At 39.0% G+C, this 12,936-nt stretch overlaps 1 protein-coding gene across 6 annotated transcripts in view; it reads left to right on the top strand.

The window, feature by feature from the left end:
* The window catches only part of Exoc6b (exocyst complex component 6B), a 459,484-nt gene that overhangs the window by 273,397 nt on the left and 173,151 nt on the right, over positions 1-12,936 (top strand). For 4 of the 6 annotated variants that reach the window (XM_085690547.2, XM_085690545.2, XM_085690544.2 and 1 more), the window contains exon 19: positions 8,293-8,397. The exons of the other annotated variants lie outside the window; for them this stretch is intronic. In XM_085690547.2, coding sequence (XP_085546673.2) covers positions 8,293-8,397 — 105 coding nt within the window. The remainder of the gene's footprint in view (positions 1-8,292; positions 8,398-12,936) is intronic. 6 annotated transcript variants of the gene reach the window in all.

Below are 12,936 nucleotides of genomic sequence, written 5' to 3'. Positions count from 1 at the left end.
AGGGTGGTGGTCTTTGGCATGATCTTACTCTGATTTTCTAGGCCTTATAAATCAAAGGAGATATGAGCAGATTTATTAGAAATACACAAAAAGTAGTATGTTTTTGTGTAACAAGATTTCTCTCCCGCCCGTCAATTCCCAAATAACTACTCTGAAGCTTACTATTAATTACGAACTGGCCTATTAGCTCACAGTTCTTAATGACTAGCTCTACATATAAATTAGTCTATTTCTAATAATCTGTATAGCACTATGTGCCCATGGCTTACCAGTAAAGTTCTGGCACCTGACTCCTCCATCAGCTGCTGGTGTCTCCCTGACTTTACCTTCTTTCTCTCTGTATCGTTTGATAAAAATTAAGCAAAAACCAAAATTTTAAATAAACTTTTTTTACATGTACATTTGTTTTTTGAAGCTGGATTTGTAAATAACGATCAAAGCAGTTCATTAAGTTTAGAGAACTCCATTTAGTTAAGAAAGCTTTTATTTAAGAGAACTTTGTTTTCATAGAGGTATACTCTGACTTCAAATATTTTAATATCATACATATGTCAACTCTAAGTCTCATTAATTATCTTACAAAACTTACTCAGACCTTTGTGAACTTCTAGGCTTTTCAGCTTTCCATTTATCTTTTCCATTGTGGGAACATCTGGTGTTGTGGTCATTTGATCAGGAAGCCAATGAATTGTATTGGGGAGGTTTGGCCCAATGGGCATGGTCTTCTGTGGGAATATATGACCAGATAAGAACAAAGGCAAAGGGTTATGTGCTCTCTTGGAATGTGTCGGAGCTGGCAGACAGAGTCACAGCTTGGAGCTTCCCTGTCCTCATTTGGGAACGAGGTTATGACAGCGGCTGCAGAGAGCTGGTCCCCCAGTGGGGACAGTGGAGCAGCTGGTGACGCGACCCAGATTCCTCATTCTATCATTTTCAAATATCTGACCATCTTGGGCCAAAGTCTTATCACACAGAAAGCATTTACTAAAAACACTTTTATTCTTACATCCTTATTATACTTCCTTTTATTAATAGTTTTCTTTCATAATACCAGAAGACTTAGTAATATTAGGAAATAAGTGTACCATTTTATTAAAATAAAGTTGGATCTAAATGGCATTTGTAGCGTATTATAAGTATATATGTATGTATTGCTTAACTGAGCTTTTGTAAGTTCTCAGGAAAATGCCATAAAAAACACAGACATCCAAAAATCTTTTGTGTTTTTTTTCAACTCATAGAATTATCTACTATACCTGTACTTTTGGTTTTGAATTAGTGCAAATAGCAAATTGAAGCAGCAGGTAAATAGCAAAGCATCATCAGATTGATATTCATAACATCTGCCAGAATTCCACTGAGGAAGCTGTATGCTGTAGTCATTGCTTGAGGTTTTTAGCAGAGAGCCCTCTTCATGGGAAGATAACAGCGGGACAACAGCAGCATTGCTGCCTGAGACAGCTCACCTTTCAGGGTTCCCACAGGCACAGTTCTTTCACTTTGCTCTGTTTTCTTGCTGATACGGAGTCAGAGGCCAAACTAAATCAGAACACGGAATTTGGAGAACACTTTGAAATACTATACTGGGGTCTGACGTGGGAGGGTCAAATCCTAGTACCTAAGCCAGCTTCTCTGTGAGTTTTAAAGGTATATGATGATTTACCATTATTACGTATATTTAAAAAGTCATCTAGCTCCCTGAATAACAGAAGATAAGCAGGGGGTTACTTTTCTCCTAAAGGATTAGAGAAGAGGAGGAATCCAGTGGTATGGGCTGGAAAAGAGATATTGTTGAGTCCAGTGATAGACCCAGAATATTTAGCAGAAGACTTAAAAAAGTGTGGAGCAAAAGAGCTTTGGAGTATGGTGGAGGAGAAAATGTTCTTTATTAGCTAGAGAAGAAGCAGACCTGGAGATGCTGGGCAGAGAGAGCACACATTTGACCTGGTGGAGCTGCCATCTCCAGAGTCCCACATATGTCTGGGTGAGCTCTATGTTTCTTTTAGAATTCAGTAAACACATTTTGTGAAAATAAAGGAATCAACTATGGAGGTTAGGTAATCATTCATGGATGGCTGGTCTGATGTAAGAAATGTATTAGCCTTGCTACATGGTGTCTTAGTGTTCTATTGCTGTGAAGAGACACCATGACCATAGCAACTCTTAAAATGGAAAGTATTTAATTGGGGCCTGCTTACAGTTTCAGAGTTTTAGTCCATTATCAGCATGGCAGGAAGCCTGGCAGCACCTGGGCAGGTATGGTGTTGGAGAAGGAGCTGAGGGTTCTATATCCAGATCAGGAGAAGAGAGACACTGGTTCTGGCTTGGACTTCTGAAACCCCAAAGCTCACTCCCAGGGACACACTTCCTCCAGTAAGGTCCCATCTACTCCAAATAGGCCACACCCCCTAATCTCTGTCAATCAGCACCACTCCCTAATGACCAAACATTGAAATATATATGCCTGTGGGGGGCATTCCTATTCAAACCACCACATTCTATTTCCTGTCTATAATGGTCTGTCCTGTCTCTTTAAGAGACAAGCCCCACCCACCCACACTCTTCTGCCAAGGAAGGAAAACTTCTTTCTTAGGCTTCCAGCCTGCACTCTGACTCTCTCTCTGCCCCTCTCCAGAAGAGGTTTCTTCTGACATGCCTCTTCTCCCACCTTCTCTTTCCTCCCATAACCCACTGAATAAACTAAACCCAAAACCCTCTCTCTGCATGGCATGCCCATTTGTCTCTGTCTCTCACCTGCCATGACTCCTTCTGGGACTGTCTGTTCTGTCAACAACAGGCCAAGGTCTCTCACCAGCCTCCCTCTTACTTAGGACCCACAGAGACCTTGGTTGGTGGGATCAGGGTGCCACTTGTGGCCTGTTGCCCTCTGCTGCCCCCTTGGGAACTGTGCAGCATTTTATTTAAACCATTACACTGCCCCCTCTTAGGTCGTAGCCATACCATAATGCAAAAATACATTCAGTCCAGCCTCAAAAATCCTCATATTATGTAATAGTCTCAACACTGTTTAAAGTCTCTTCTAAGACTAATGACAATCTCTTAACTGTACTGTGTATAATCAAAATAAAAAAAAATCTTATACTTCTAACATACAATGGCACAGAATATACATTACCATTCTTAAGGGAGGAAAGAGAGTATAGTAAGAAAATACTGGGCCAAAGCAAGATGGAATACCAACTGGGAGAATTCCAAACTCTGCATCTCCTTGCCTAACTCTTCATAATGTTTTCTAGCTCCATCCATTTTTCTGCAAAATTCAAGATGTCATTATTTTTTCTGCTGTGTAGTACTCCATTGTGTAAATGTACCACATTTTCCTTATCCATTCTTCCATTGAGGGGCATTTAGGTTCTGACTCTTACATCTTAACCCATAATTCTTGTTTATGTTAGCCATGTGGCTTGGTACCTTTTATCAGTGAGGCATTCTCATCTTGTTTCTTCTGCATGTGGGTGAAGACTGCAGACTAAGACTTTCCTCTTCCTAGAATTCTCCTTTTCTGGTGCTCCCTGGCTACTGGCCAATCAGCATTTTATTAAACCAATACAAGTGACAGTTCTTTATAGGGTACAAGACAGTATCCATCTCCTGAAAAGCTGCTTTCTCAGCATATTAATATCTTTGCATAGAGTGCCTCTGTCCACACTCTGTAGATAGGGCACGGATCTTTGCTCTCTTGTCACTTTTGCTAGCTGGAGTCAACACTCAAAATTGATACTAATTCCTGTTTGGTTGTGAGTAAGTATTTATAATATTTTTAATGAATATCTACTAATTGGACAATTAGATAAAGTGTTCATGCAGATGAGAAGAGCCACTGGTCATTTGTCAAGTGTGGTTTTGGAAAGCATCATGTTGCTGACTCACTCACTGTTTTTTTTTCCTTAACTTTGTGTTGTTGTTATGAGATTTTAGAAAATAATTTGCAGAATACTCCATGCAGAGCCTTTGAGTTTTCTTATTGTCAGCACAGGGATCCCAATGGATCTCAGGAAGTGATTGACTTATTAAGTAGGGGCAGTGGAAGGCTGGAATTCCTTTTATCTCATGAATTGAAGCTAAAATAAAAAGAATAATATGTCTATTTTATATATGACTATTTGATTAATGATTTGCTCATTTATAGCATGTTTGTTGATATCCTCAGTGTGCTCAGTAAAGAAGAAATGGAAATGTTAAGTAGGATATTAAAATAAATAGTTTCTATATTAAAAAGAGTGGAGAATTTGAATTGGCTAAGTTCAGGTTTAATCAAGAAGACTGTGTTCTCTCAGAAAGCTAAGTCATATAGATCAAGCTAAATAAAAATTAGATTCTATAACAGAAAAATATTATCGACCAACTTTCTAAGTGAAGCTTCTGGAAAAGTAGTGGAACTTTCCAAGCCAGAAGCTCAGGCTTTATGGAATCTGTATATATGTGTTTTTATAGAAAATCTGGGAGTAGTGACACATACGTGTAAGATCAGCACCAAGGAGGTGGATGTAGGCCAGCCTTACCTACTGCTGATCAAGAACAAGGTCTTCTCTTCCTCTGGGCTAGTCAGAGCTTCTCAGGCCATTTGCTACTATTGTTTAGTGTGAAATAAAGAACAGAAGAATTTACAAATGAAAATTTTATGAACAGAAGTTGCTAGAAACTAAATCGTCTATAAAATGAGTTCTATTTTATTTCGAAGAAAATTTGCTTGATTTAGTATAGGAAGAAACAACACAGTAAGGGCTAACACTTGAAATTATTGTCCTTCACTTGAAAGCTGTCTTAGCTCCCATGTGACAAGAAGATAGTGTGCTGTGTGTTATCAGTGTCATTCCTTGCAGGTGTTTGTGTCAAGCTGTTGGTGTTCTCTTTGTGAAAGTGCTAAGGCTACTCATGAGGTTACTCACAAAGGCTGCCACCTAAGGGCTCTTCAGAATCTGTGTCAAACAAAGTTGTTTGACACTGTTCCTAGAGCTGTGTGGATCCCTCTTGTCTATGAATGTTTATATCACATCTCTGCTCACTTCCAGTTAGCAGTTAAGAGTTCTGAACTCTCCCACTCAGTTTCCTTCAGTTCAAGATACTATTTTATTATCTTCAGCCCATTGCATTTTTCTGTTAGTCTTACTAGCTATACCTTTGTAGGCAATGTTTTTTCTTTCTTGCTATGTTTTATATTTCTTATTTATAGATAATTCCCCAACTCTCTCTCTTAGCCTACTCTATTGTATATGGCCCATTGGTATGTTTATTTCTTTTATTATTTTTTTAACTTTCCTTTTATTTATTCATTATGTCTTTCACATCACGCCTCCCGATCCTACTCATCTCAAAAATAAATAAATAAATTTTAAGAGAAAAAAAGAAGGGGAAAATCTTGTCATGGAAATTGTAGTGTGTCACAGTGAGTCACATAGTAAACCCCTTTTATCCATACATTTTTACATACAGGTGCTCATTGCAAAAAATCATTGGTCTGGTTCAAGGCCCTTGGTTTCTGCTACATCATCGATACTGGGCCCTCATTGGGACTCTTTCTGGACATCCTTTTGAGGCCTTATATTGTTGAGATTCTGCAGCTCTGGGTCTGCAGGAGCATCTCCCCACCCACCCCCACCCCCACTATGCATCAGCAGATCATAGATTGGGTGGATGTTGTTGTGGATCAACACATAACCCAGGTTCTGGGTCTCAGTGGTTACAGCATCCATCAGTCTGCCAGCTCTCCCTGTCTTTTCCACTATGATGAACTCTGCAGCATTGCCAAGGCGAGTTCATCCCAGGCAGTGAGGAGCAAAGGGGTGGGGCCAGGTCTCAGGTTTTCATGTCCTTAGGGTTCTTTCTGTTTGGTTTAATCTAAAGAAAAGCCGCTCTGCTGAAGTAAATAACTCAAGTTAGACCAGATTAGACCAAATTAAAATGCTCGTATTTAATAAATGCAGCACTCTCAGGTGTACTGAGACAGCATGGCGGTGAGAGGAGCCCACGTAAACCCTGGAGACCATGTGTTCCTTTTCCTGGAGTGAGCCTAAATAGTCTGTGGGAGTGGTCCTGACCCTCCCCGGGGGAGGGGTCAGCGCTTGGCAAGCTGGGAGTTGGAGTCTGGACCAACACAACTACCCGACCAGGGGCTGGGGTGAAGCTTCCAATCATTCAGGTTTTCCCACACCTACGCCTTCAGGGCCTGCTCTAGTGTGTTGCCCAGGCGAATTATAGGGAACATTTTCCAGAGTGCTACAGCTGATGAGGGCAGGGACAGCTCTCCTATTCTTATGGCCTCAGGACCAGCTCTTCTACCTGCCTCAGGTGTTGATAGGCCGGGGAAGGGGTGGGGGCCATCTCTCCCCTATTCATGCCGCCACATGATAGATGAGTAATGGGACAGTTCTCCCATGCTCACATCAGGACTGGCTCACACACACCTGGGCCAACAGGGTCTACTCTACTGTGTTTCCCAGGCAAGGTGCAAAGTCCTCTTTCCTAAGTGCTGCAGCTAGTAACGGGGAGGATCAGCTCCTTTGCCCACCGCAGGTATCTGGCACAAAGGGGGGAAGGGCATCTTTTTCTTGCCCTCACTGACACATGACAGATATATGACAGATAAGGGGGATATTGTTTGTTTGCTTGTTTATTTATTTATTTAACGTGTGTTCTCCCTCTGTAGCCCAGTCTAACCTGGAACTTGCTTTGTAGCCCTGACTTTTCTCAAATTGTACTGGTCTTCCTGCCTCAGCCTTAGGGGTGGTGTGAACTAGCATCATCACTGCTGTCACCCATTCTTTTTCAATTTCAGCAGCAATGTCTTTCTGTAAGTTCCCCCTCCCGCTGCAGTGTTTTATTATTTCACTATGATAGAAGTACCTTTGTATTATATGAGCATATATTCATTGAGCTTTTTAAAAATTCTTTATCTCAGGTTTCCATGCTCCTTATTTTCCATGGAAGGGTTTTCTCCTGAGCAGTTGTTCTTTGGGCAGATTTAACTTTTCTGATCTTTATTGGGAACAATCACACACCCCATGAAAACTCGTGTAGCTGCTTTGCACTCGGTGCTCCCTCGGCGTCTCACCAGTCTGTATTCAGGGTGCAGCTTGGGGATTCCTCTACTGCATGACCACCATGAGTTCCAACATCAAACCCATACTTGCAATTAATTTCTTTTGTGTGAACCAGCTTTCCACTACCATCAGCTGTACAGAGGAGACAAAGCCTCATGTCGTCCTGTTCTGATCTCTTTTCAGTGACAGGACAGCTTGTCAGGCTCTTTACCACCCAGTTCCTAGAACTGCACTGGCATCACAGTGTGGTCTGTAGCTCTTAGACAGTTCTGATTTCATGTCCTGCTAGCTCAGAGACAAACCAACTTAGGCTCTCACTCCTCTGGTTTTTGGTTTCCTTGTTCATATCTAACACCCAAAGACTGCCTTTCTTTTGAGCATGCTTTTATTTGTGTGTCGATGTGTGTATTTAAAATAATATACCTAATTCTTAATTTCTGTGTTTTAGATCAACTCAGTATGTCTCATTTCAAAAGATAAAATTTTAATTAAACTTCGTATTTTTAGTAGTATTACCCATATATGTATAAACATGAAGTAGGCATGTATACCATATAAAGGTATTCTTATACAATAATATAAAGTATACAAATAATAAATAGACAACTGTACAGTTATGAAGCTATAACACACTTAAACATTTACAGCCAATAAAATTGAAATGAACAACATTGACTTAACAGTTTTAGTGTTATTGTTTTGCTAAGTGAATCTCTGTATTTAATATGGGTCTTATACTAAATTACATGAAGTTGGTGTGATTTCCTTCACATTTAGCCCTCTGTGAGGACTGTTTTTGTACTGTTTGACAAGCCAATTTGACTTTAACTTCATACAATTTGCACAGAAGTCTCTCTCTAAGTAATAGCTTACTTGTGCTAAAAATGATCCTGACTTGCTACAGGCTTAATCATAAACACAAAAGCAAGTTGAAGTACTGAAATCACAAGAGCATTATTATAATAGAGACAACCTTATTTTATGATCTCAGATGATTACATAAAAAGAAGATGGTATTTTAGAAAGGTCCCATCCAGAATTGTGAGGACTGTCTCTGGAAATGAAATTGAGAATCTGTGATTCGTGTGGCATGTGTCACTAACCTTAGGTGTTCATGGGAGACTGGTTCTAGCCTCCTCATAGCCATTAGAATCTGTGGGTGTTCAAGCACCCGACCTTAAGTAGTTTCCCATTTGCAAATAACATGTGCAGCACTGCTGTGTTCTTTCAGAAACCTGGAGATGAATTTCCTAACACAATGCAACGTCATGCACACAGTGTGACTGCTGCTTGGGACTTGTCCTCAGTGGAAAGTACCTGGACACATGGAGAACAGGTGCAGTTTCAGTGTTCCACAAACATTTGGTTTTTGCCAATAATTCATTGGCAGTAGGAACTATGGATCTGGCTCGCTGACTTTGTCCCATGACTGCTGAAATTCAGAAGAGTAACTTCTGGCAATGTTGTTTATAAATAGTCTCGCAAGTGCACTTACCTGCTGAGCTACCTCATCTGCTCCCATTGATTTATTTATTGTTTGTTTTTTTGAGTCTCATGTAATATAGGCTGACCTGTATCTTCCTGTGTGACTGAGATTTAACTTGAATTCCTGATCTATCTGCCTACACCTCCTTAGTGCTGGGATTATAGGTATGCCATACACAACTGTTCTGATGTGGTGGGTTTTTTTTTTTTTGGTTTGTCCTTTATCTATACGACCATGTATATGTTTAACTTTGATGAACTACTTTTTAGGTATATTAGTATGGTTTTTAAAATCTTTTTCTAACTTGCTATCTTTTTTATGGTCTATTTAACTTTATTTTATGTGCATTGGTGTGAAGGTGTCAAATCCCCTGCAACTGGATCTTCAGACAGTTGTGAGCTGCCATGTGGGTGCTGGGAATTGAACCCGGGTCCTCTGGAAGAGCAGTCAGTGCTCTTAATCACTGCGCCATCTCTCCAGCCCCCCTTGCTGTCTTTTTTTATTCACTTATTTATATTTGAGATGGAGTCAAACATAGCCCATATTGTCCTGGATCTCTCTGTGTAGCCCAGGCTGACTTAGAATGTTGTGTAGCTCAGGATGGCCCAGAACTTGTGATACTTCTATCTCAAATACCCAAGTATTTTGAGATTATGAGCACATACCACATAACATGTTCTATATAATTCCATTAAACTGGGGGCTCATAGTATGTAGTTTTTTTCTTTTGTATGATCTTAAAACTAATATCTGGGTTCCATTTATTTTAATTTCTATTTTGTTTCAAAAATAAATGTGTTCAGCTTTTTAAGAAATTGATATATTTTTTGAAAGGTGTTGTGCTGTTAAATTTCCCCAAGAGCAGAATATAAGGGAAACAACCATGGAAAGTTCTTATCAATATTACTTATGCCATTTTTAAAATTGTAGTCTAGTGAGTATTTCAGTAACGTACACTGGTATTTTTCTGAGTGTTTGCTTTCTATCTCCCCAACACTTGATTATGAGGAGCGTTTCTAAGATCTCGTTGGTTATTCTGTCATATGCCTGTTAAATCTTCACCTTCATTTTAAATTGGATTGTTGCTGAGTTGTAAGATTAATGGTATATTGTTAACCAGTGTTATTTAATCTAAATATTTTTCTTAAGGCTATTCTTTTCATTTTGTTAGTCAGGTAATTATTAACAGAGAACTTTATTTTATTAGATTCATTATATCATTTTTAAATTTTCTGAATGTATATTTACTACATAGGATAAATCTGCTTAATTTTTACATATATTTTGTAGGTGGAGAGTGCTCATTCATTCCCAGCTGCCCAGACCCGAGTAATCACATAGAAACTATATTAATTTCAACACTGCTTGGCCTATTAGCTCAGGCTTCTTACTAACTAAATCTTACATCTTAAATTTACCCATTTCTATTAATCTGTGTATTGGCACAAGATTGTGGCTTACTGATAAGGATCCAGCATCTGTCTCCTTTGGCAACTACATGGAGTCTCTCTGACTCTGCCTACTCTCTTTCTATATCTCTTTCAGCCTGGCTATATTCTGCCCTGGTATTGGCTGAAAAAGCTTTATTCATTAACCAATTAAAAACAACACATACACAAGGATGTCCCACCTCAATACTTAGAACTTTGAAAAGCATAAATCTTGTATTTTTCCCAAATATTCTTCAATGTAGAATTTTTAAAATTTTGAATTTAAGTGTTAAGTGCATTATTTGTGTATTTTAATAGAAATGTCTTATCTTCCATTTTTATTCACGTTTACTTCATCTATTTTCTAGTATTTTAGTTCAAGAATACAGTTATTAAATCATTTTCTTATGTGTTTTCAGCAATAATTACTAATATCTATATTCATTTTAGGCAGTTGTTAAAGTTAACCTTGTGTTTAATTAGGTTCTGTGCTCTTTTGAGTGTATCTTTCAAAGTGTGTTTTCAAATGATGTTATTCAAAAATGGGCAAGCTGGTGGACCAGGAGACTTGGAGCTCCATGTTGGAGCTGAAGACCTTGCAACTAGAAAGACTGTTCTTTCTTCTTGCAGTAGTTTGTCTTATGCCCTGGTTATCCTTCTGTGTTAGTTTTTCATGACTAAGACAGAGTATCTAAACATACAACTTACAAAAGAAAAGATTTATTTTGTGTATGATATGAGAAGTTTCAGTCCATCCTGCCAGAGAGAGTGCTTATATCATGCCAGCCAGGAAGCGAAGGAAGAAAATGCTTTGCTCACCAGCTTGCTGCCAGCCATTTCTCCTTTATTCTTTTAATTTCATTCTAGTCTTTAGCCTCTGGGATGTGCCACCCACATTCTGGGGAAGTTACCCCTTAGTTAATCTTTAGAAATGTGATGATAAACACACCCAGAGCTGTGATTCATTAACATCTTCGTCTGGTGAAGTTGAAAGTCAAGATCGTCCAGCATACCTCCTTCCTTGTCCTCAAACATGTAAGATCTTTGCCGACTTTGTCCTAGCAGAATATTTTAACAAAGATGCTTAATTTGGTTTGTCCTTCTCCTTTCAACTCTCCATGTTCAGATAAGAAAGAAGCCTAGAAGAAGGGAATAAATGAAACAGTCCTCTGATGAACGAGGAGAAACAGCAAAGTATAGGCCCATCTTGCTTCATCGGATCGTCCAGGCTGTGTACGAATAGGAGACAGCTTTAGAGCATGCCTCTTGTTCCACACTCGCAATTCAAGGGGAATTTTCTTCCCGTAAGCTTCTGACTTTGTCTCTAGTTTCATTGATCTTCACTTTAACATTTTGAAGGTTTTTGGAAGTACTGGAGAAAAGGTGCATTGAAGAGACCATTAACTGTATGGATTGTGAATGTTTATTTCACTAGTTATTAGTTTCATTGCACTTTCATGAATTATGTGATATTAAATTCCTAGTGAATAAGGCTTTTTCCTACTCTCTGTCAACGTGTTTTGGAGCCTTTGTATAATTCCTAAAGGAGTTTCCTCTTCATGACTCCCTTTTCAAGCAATTCAGACTGGAAAATGAAAGGAATGGAGAGAATATGCTCATCTTCTTGATATGTGAATATTTTTCTTTCTCAGCACTAATTTTTGCATTTATCTGTTTCCTACAATCTAATGAACTCAGAATAGATTTCTTGGTGCCAGAAGGTTAATTATTGATGAGCCTAGCTTATGTTAGCATTTTATGTTGAATTTTTCTGTAGCTACTTTTTATGAAATATAGAGTATTTTATTTTGCCTAGGAAATCCAGGCCATTTCACTTTAAATTTTCCTTAAATTGTGGGATCATATTTAATTGACAATGTGTCTTGTAACAAAGTAGCTACCCCTCTTCCTGTTACAGGTTGAACAGCTCTGATTCTATTTTCATTCATTGCACCCAGTTAAGACTGACATTGTTACCCTAATTTACTTGTCGGGAACTGCTAAGGTCAAATGACTGAAAAGCTAAGATTCAATCGAAAGTTGATGGGAGCCAGAACCTTCTCCTCTTTAGACTTGTCATGTTTTACTGTGGATTCTCATAAATGGACATACTGCTCATGTGCTGTTCTCCCAGAGTAAGATTAATTAAAGATCTGCTTAAATTCACATAAAGAAGCTCTTAAATGAGTTTCTTCTGAGAATCACCTCAGGGTTTTAAGTATTCTGAAGTGAAGCATTTGTTATTGGCAGAGCATAAAGAAGCAGAACACCTACAGGATACATTAGCTCAAGAAAGCAAGAAGTCATGGCAGCTAATGAGGTGTTTGGGAGGAGAAGTAGTACTCTTACGCAGGAACTGACCAGTTAGGAACTGAGTAATAAGTCCTACATTGGAGTTAAAGGGACTGGCTGGCAGACAGGCAGGCGTCGGCACTATTGTGTTTTGTAAACCTTTTCCTATGGCTGTGGTGTGTTTTTTTCCAAATCCACTTAATTTTTTTATGAGGTTTGTAAAGGTCTTGAATAAACAATTGAGATTATACAGGTTTTCCTGGAAGCTTTGGTTAATATTTTAATGTGTTCTGCTTTGTCACTTTATTAAATAGCTTATTGGAAAGTTTGAAAGAGGGGTTTCTTATTTTCCTCCCCTTACCCATGTTCTAGTAGTTAAAACTCAAATTTCAAAATCGGATTTGGGTTTTTGTGGGTTTTCCCCCTGTATTTGCCGGTCACCCTTGCGTTGCTATCTGGCATCTGGGAGTCCCCCACTTAAAACACATTTCAAGTGAAATTGCAGTCCAGAGCGTGTCTCTTGAAAATGAACCCGTGATTGCCAATGTATGGAGAAAGAGGCCTGGAGAAAGGGCAAGGGGAATTGGATAGGGTCAGAGAACAGGAACCAGTAGAACTTTGGAAATTACCTCATCATGACCTTTTACTCATTAATATTTGAATCTGA

This window comes from Myodes glareolus, chromosome 6, assembly GCF_982192425.1.
Source record: "Myodes glareolus chromosome 6, mMyoGla1.1, whole genome shotgun sequence".
Lineage (NCBI taxonomy): Eukaryota > Metazoa > Chordata > Mammalia > Rodentia > Cricetidae > Myodes > Myodes glareolus.
This window is presented reverse-complemented; position numbering and strand designations above follow the sequence as displayed.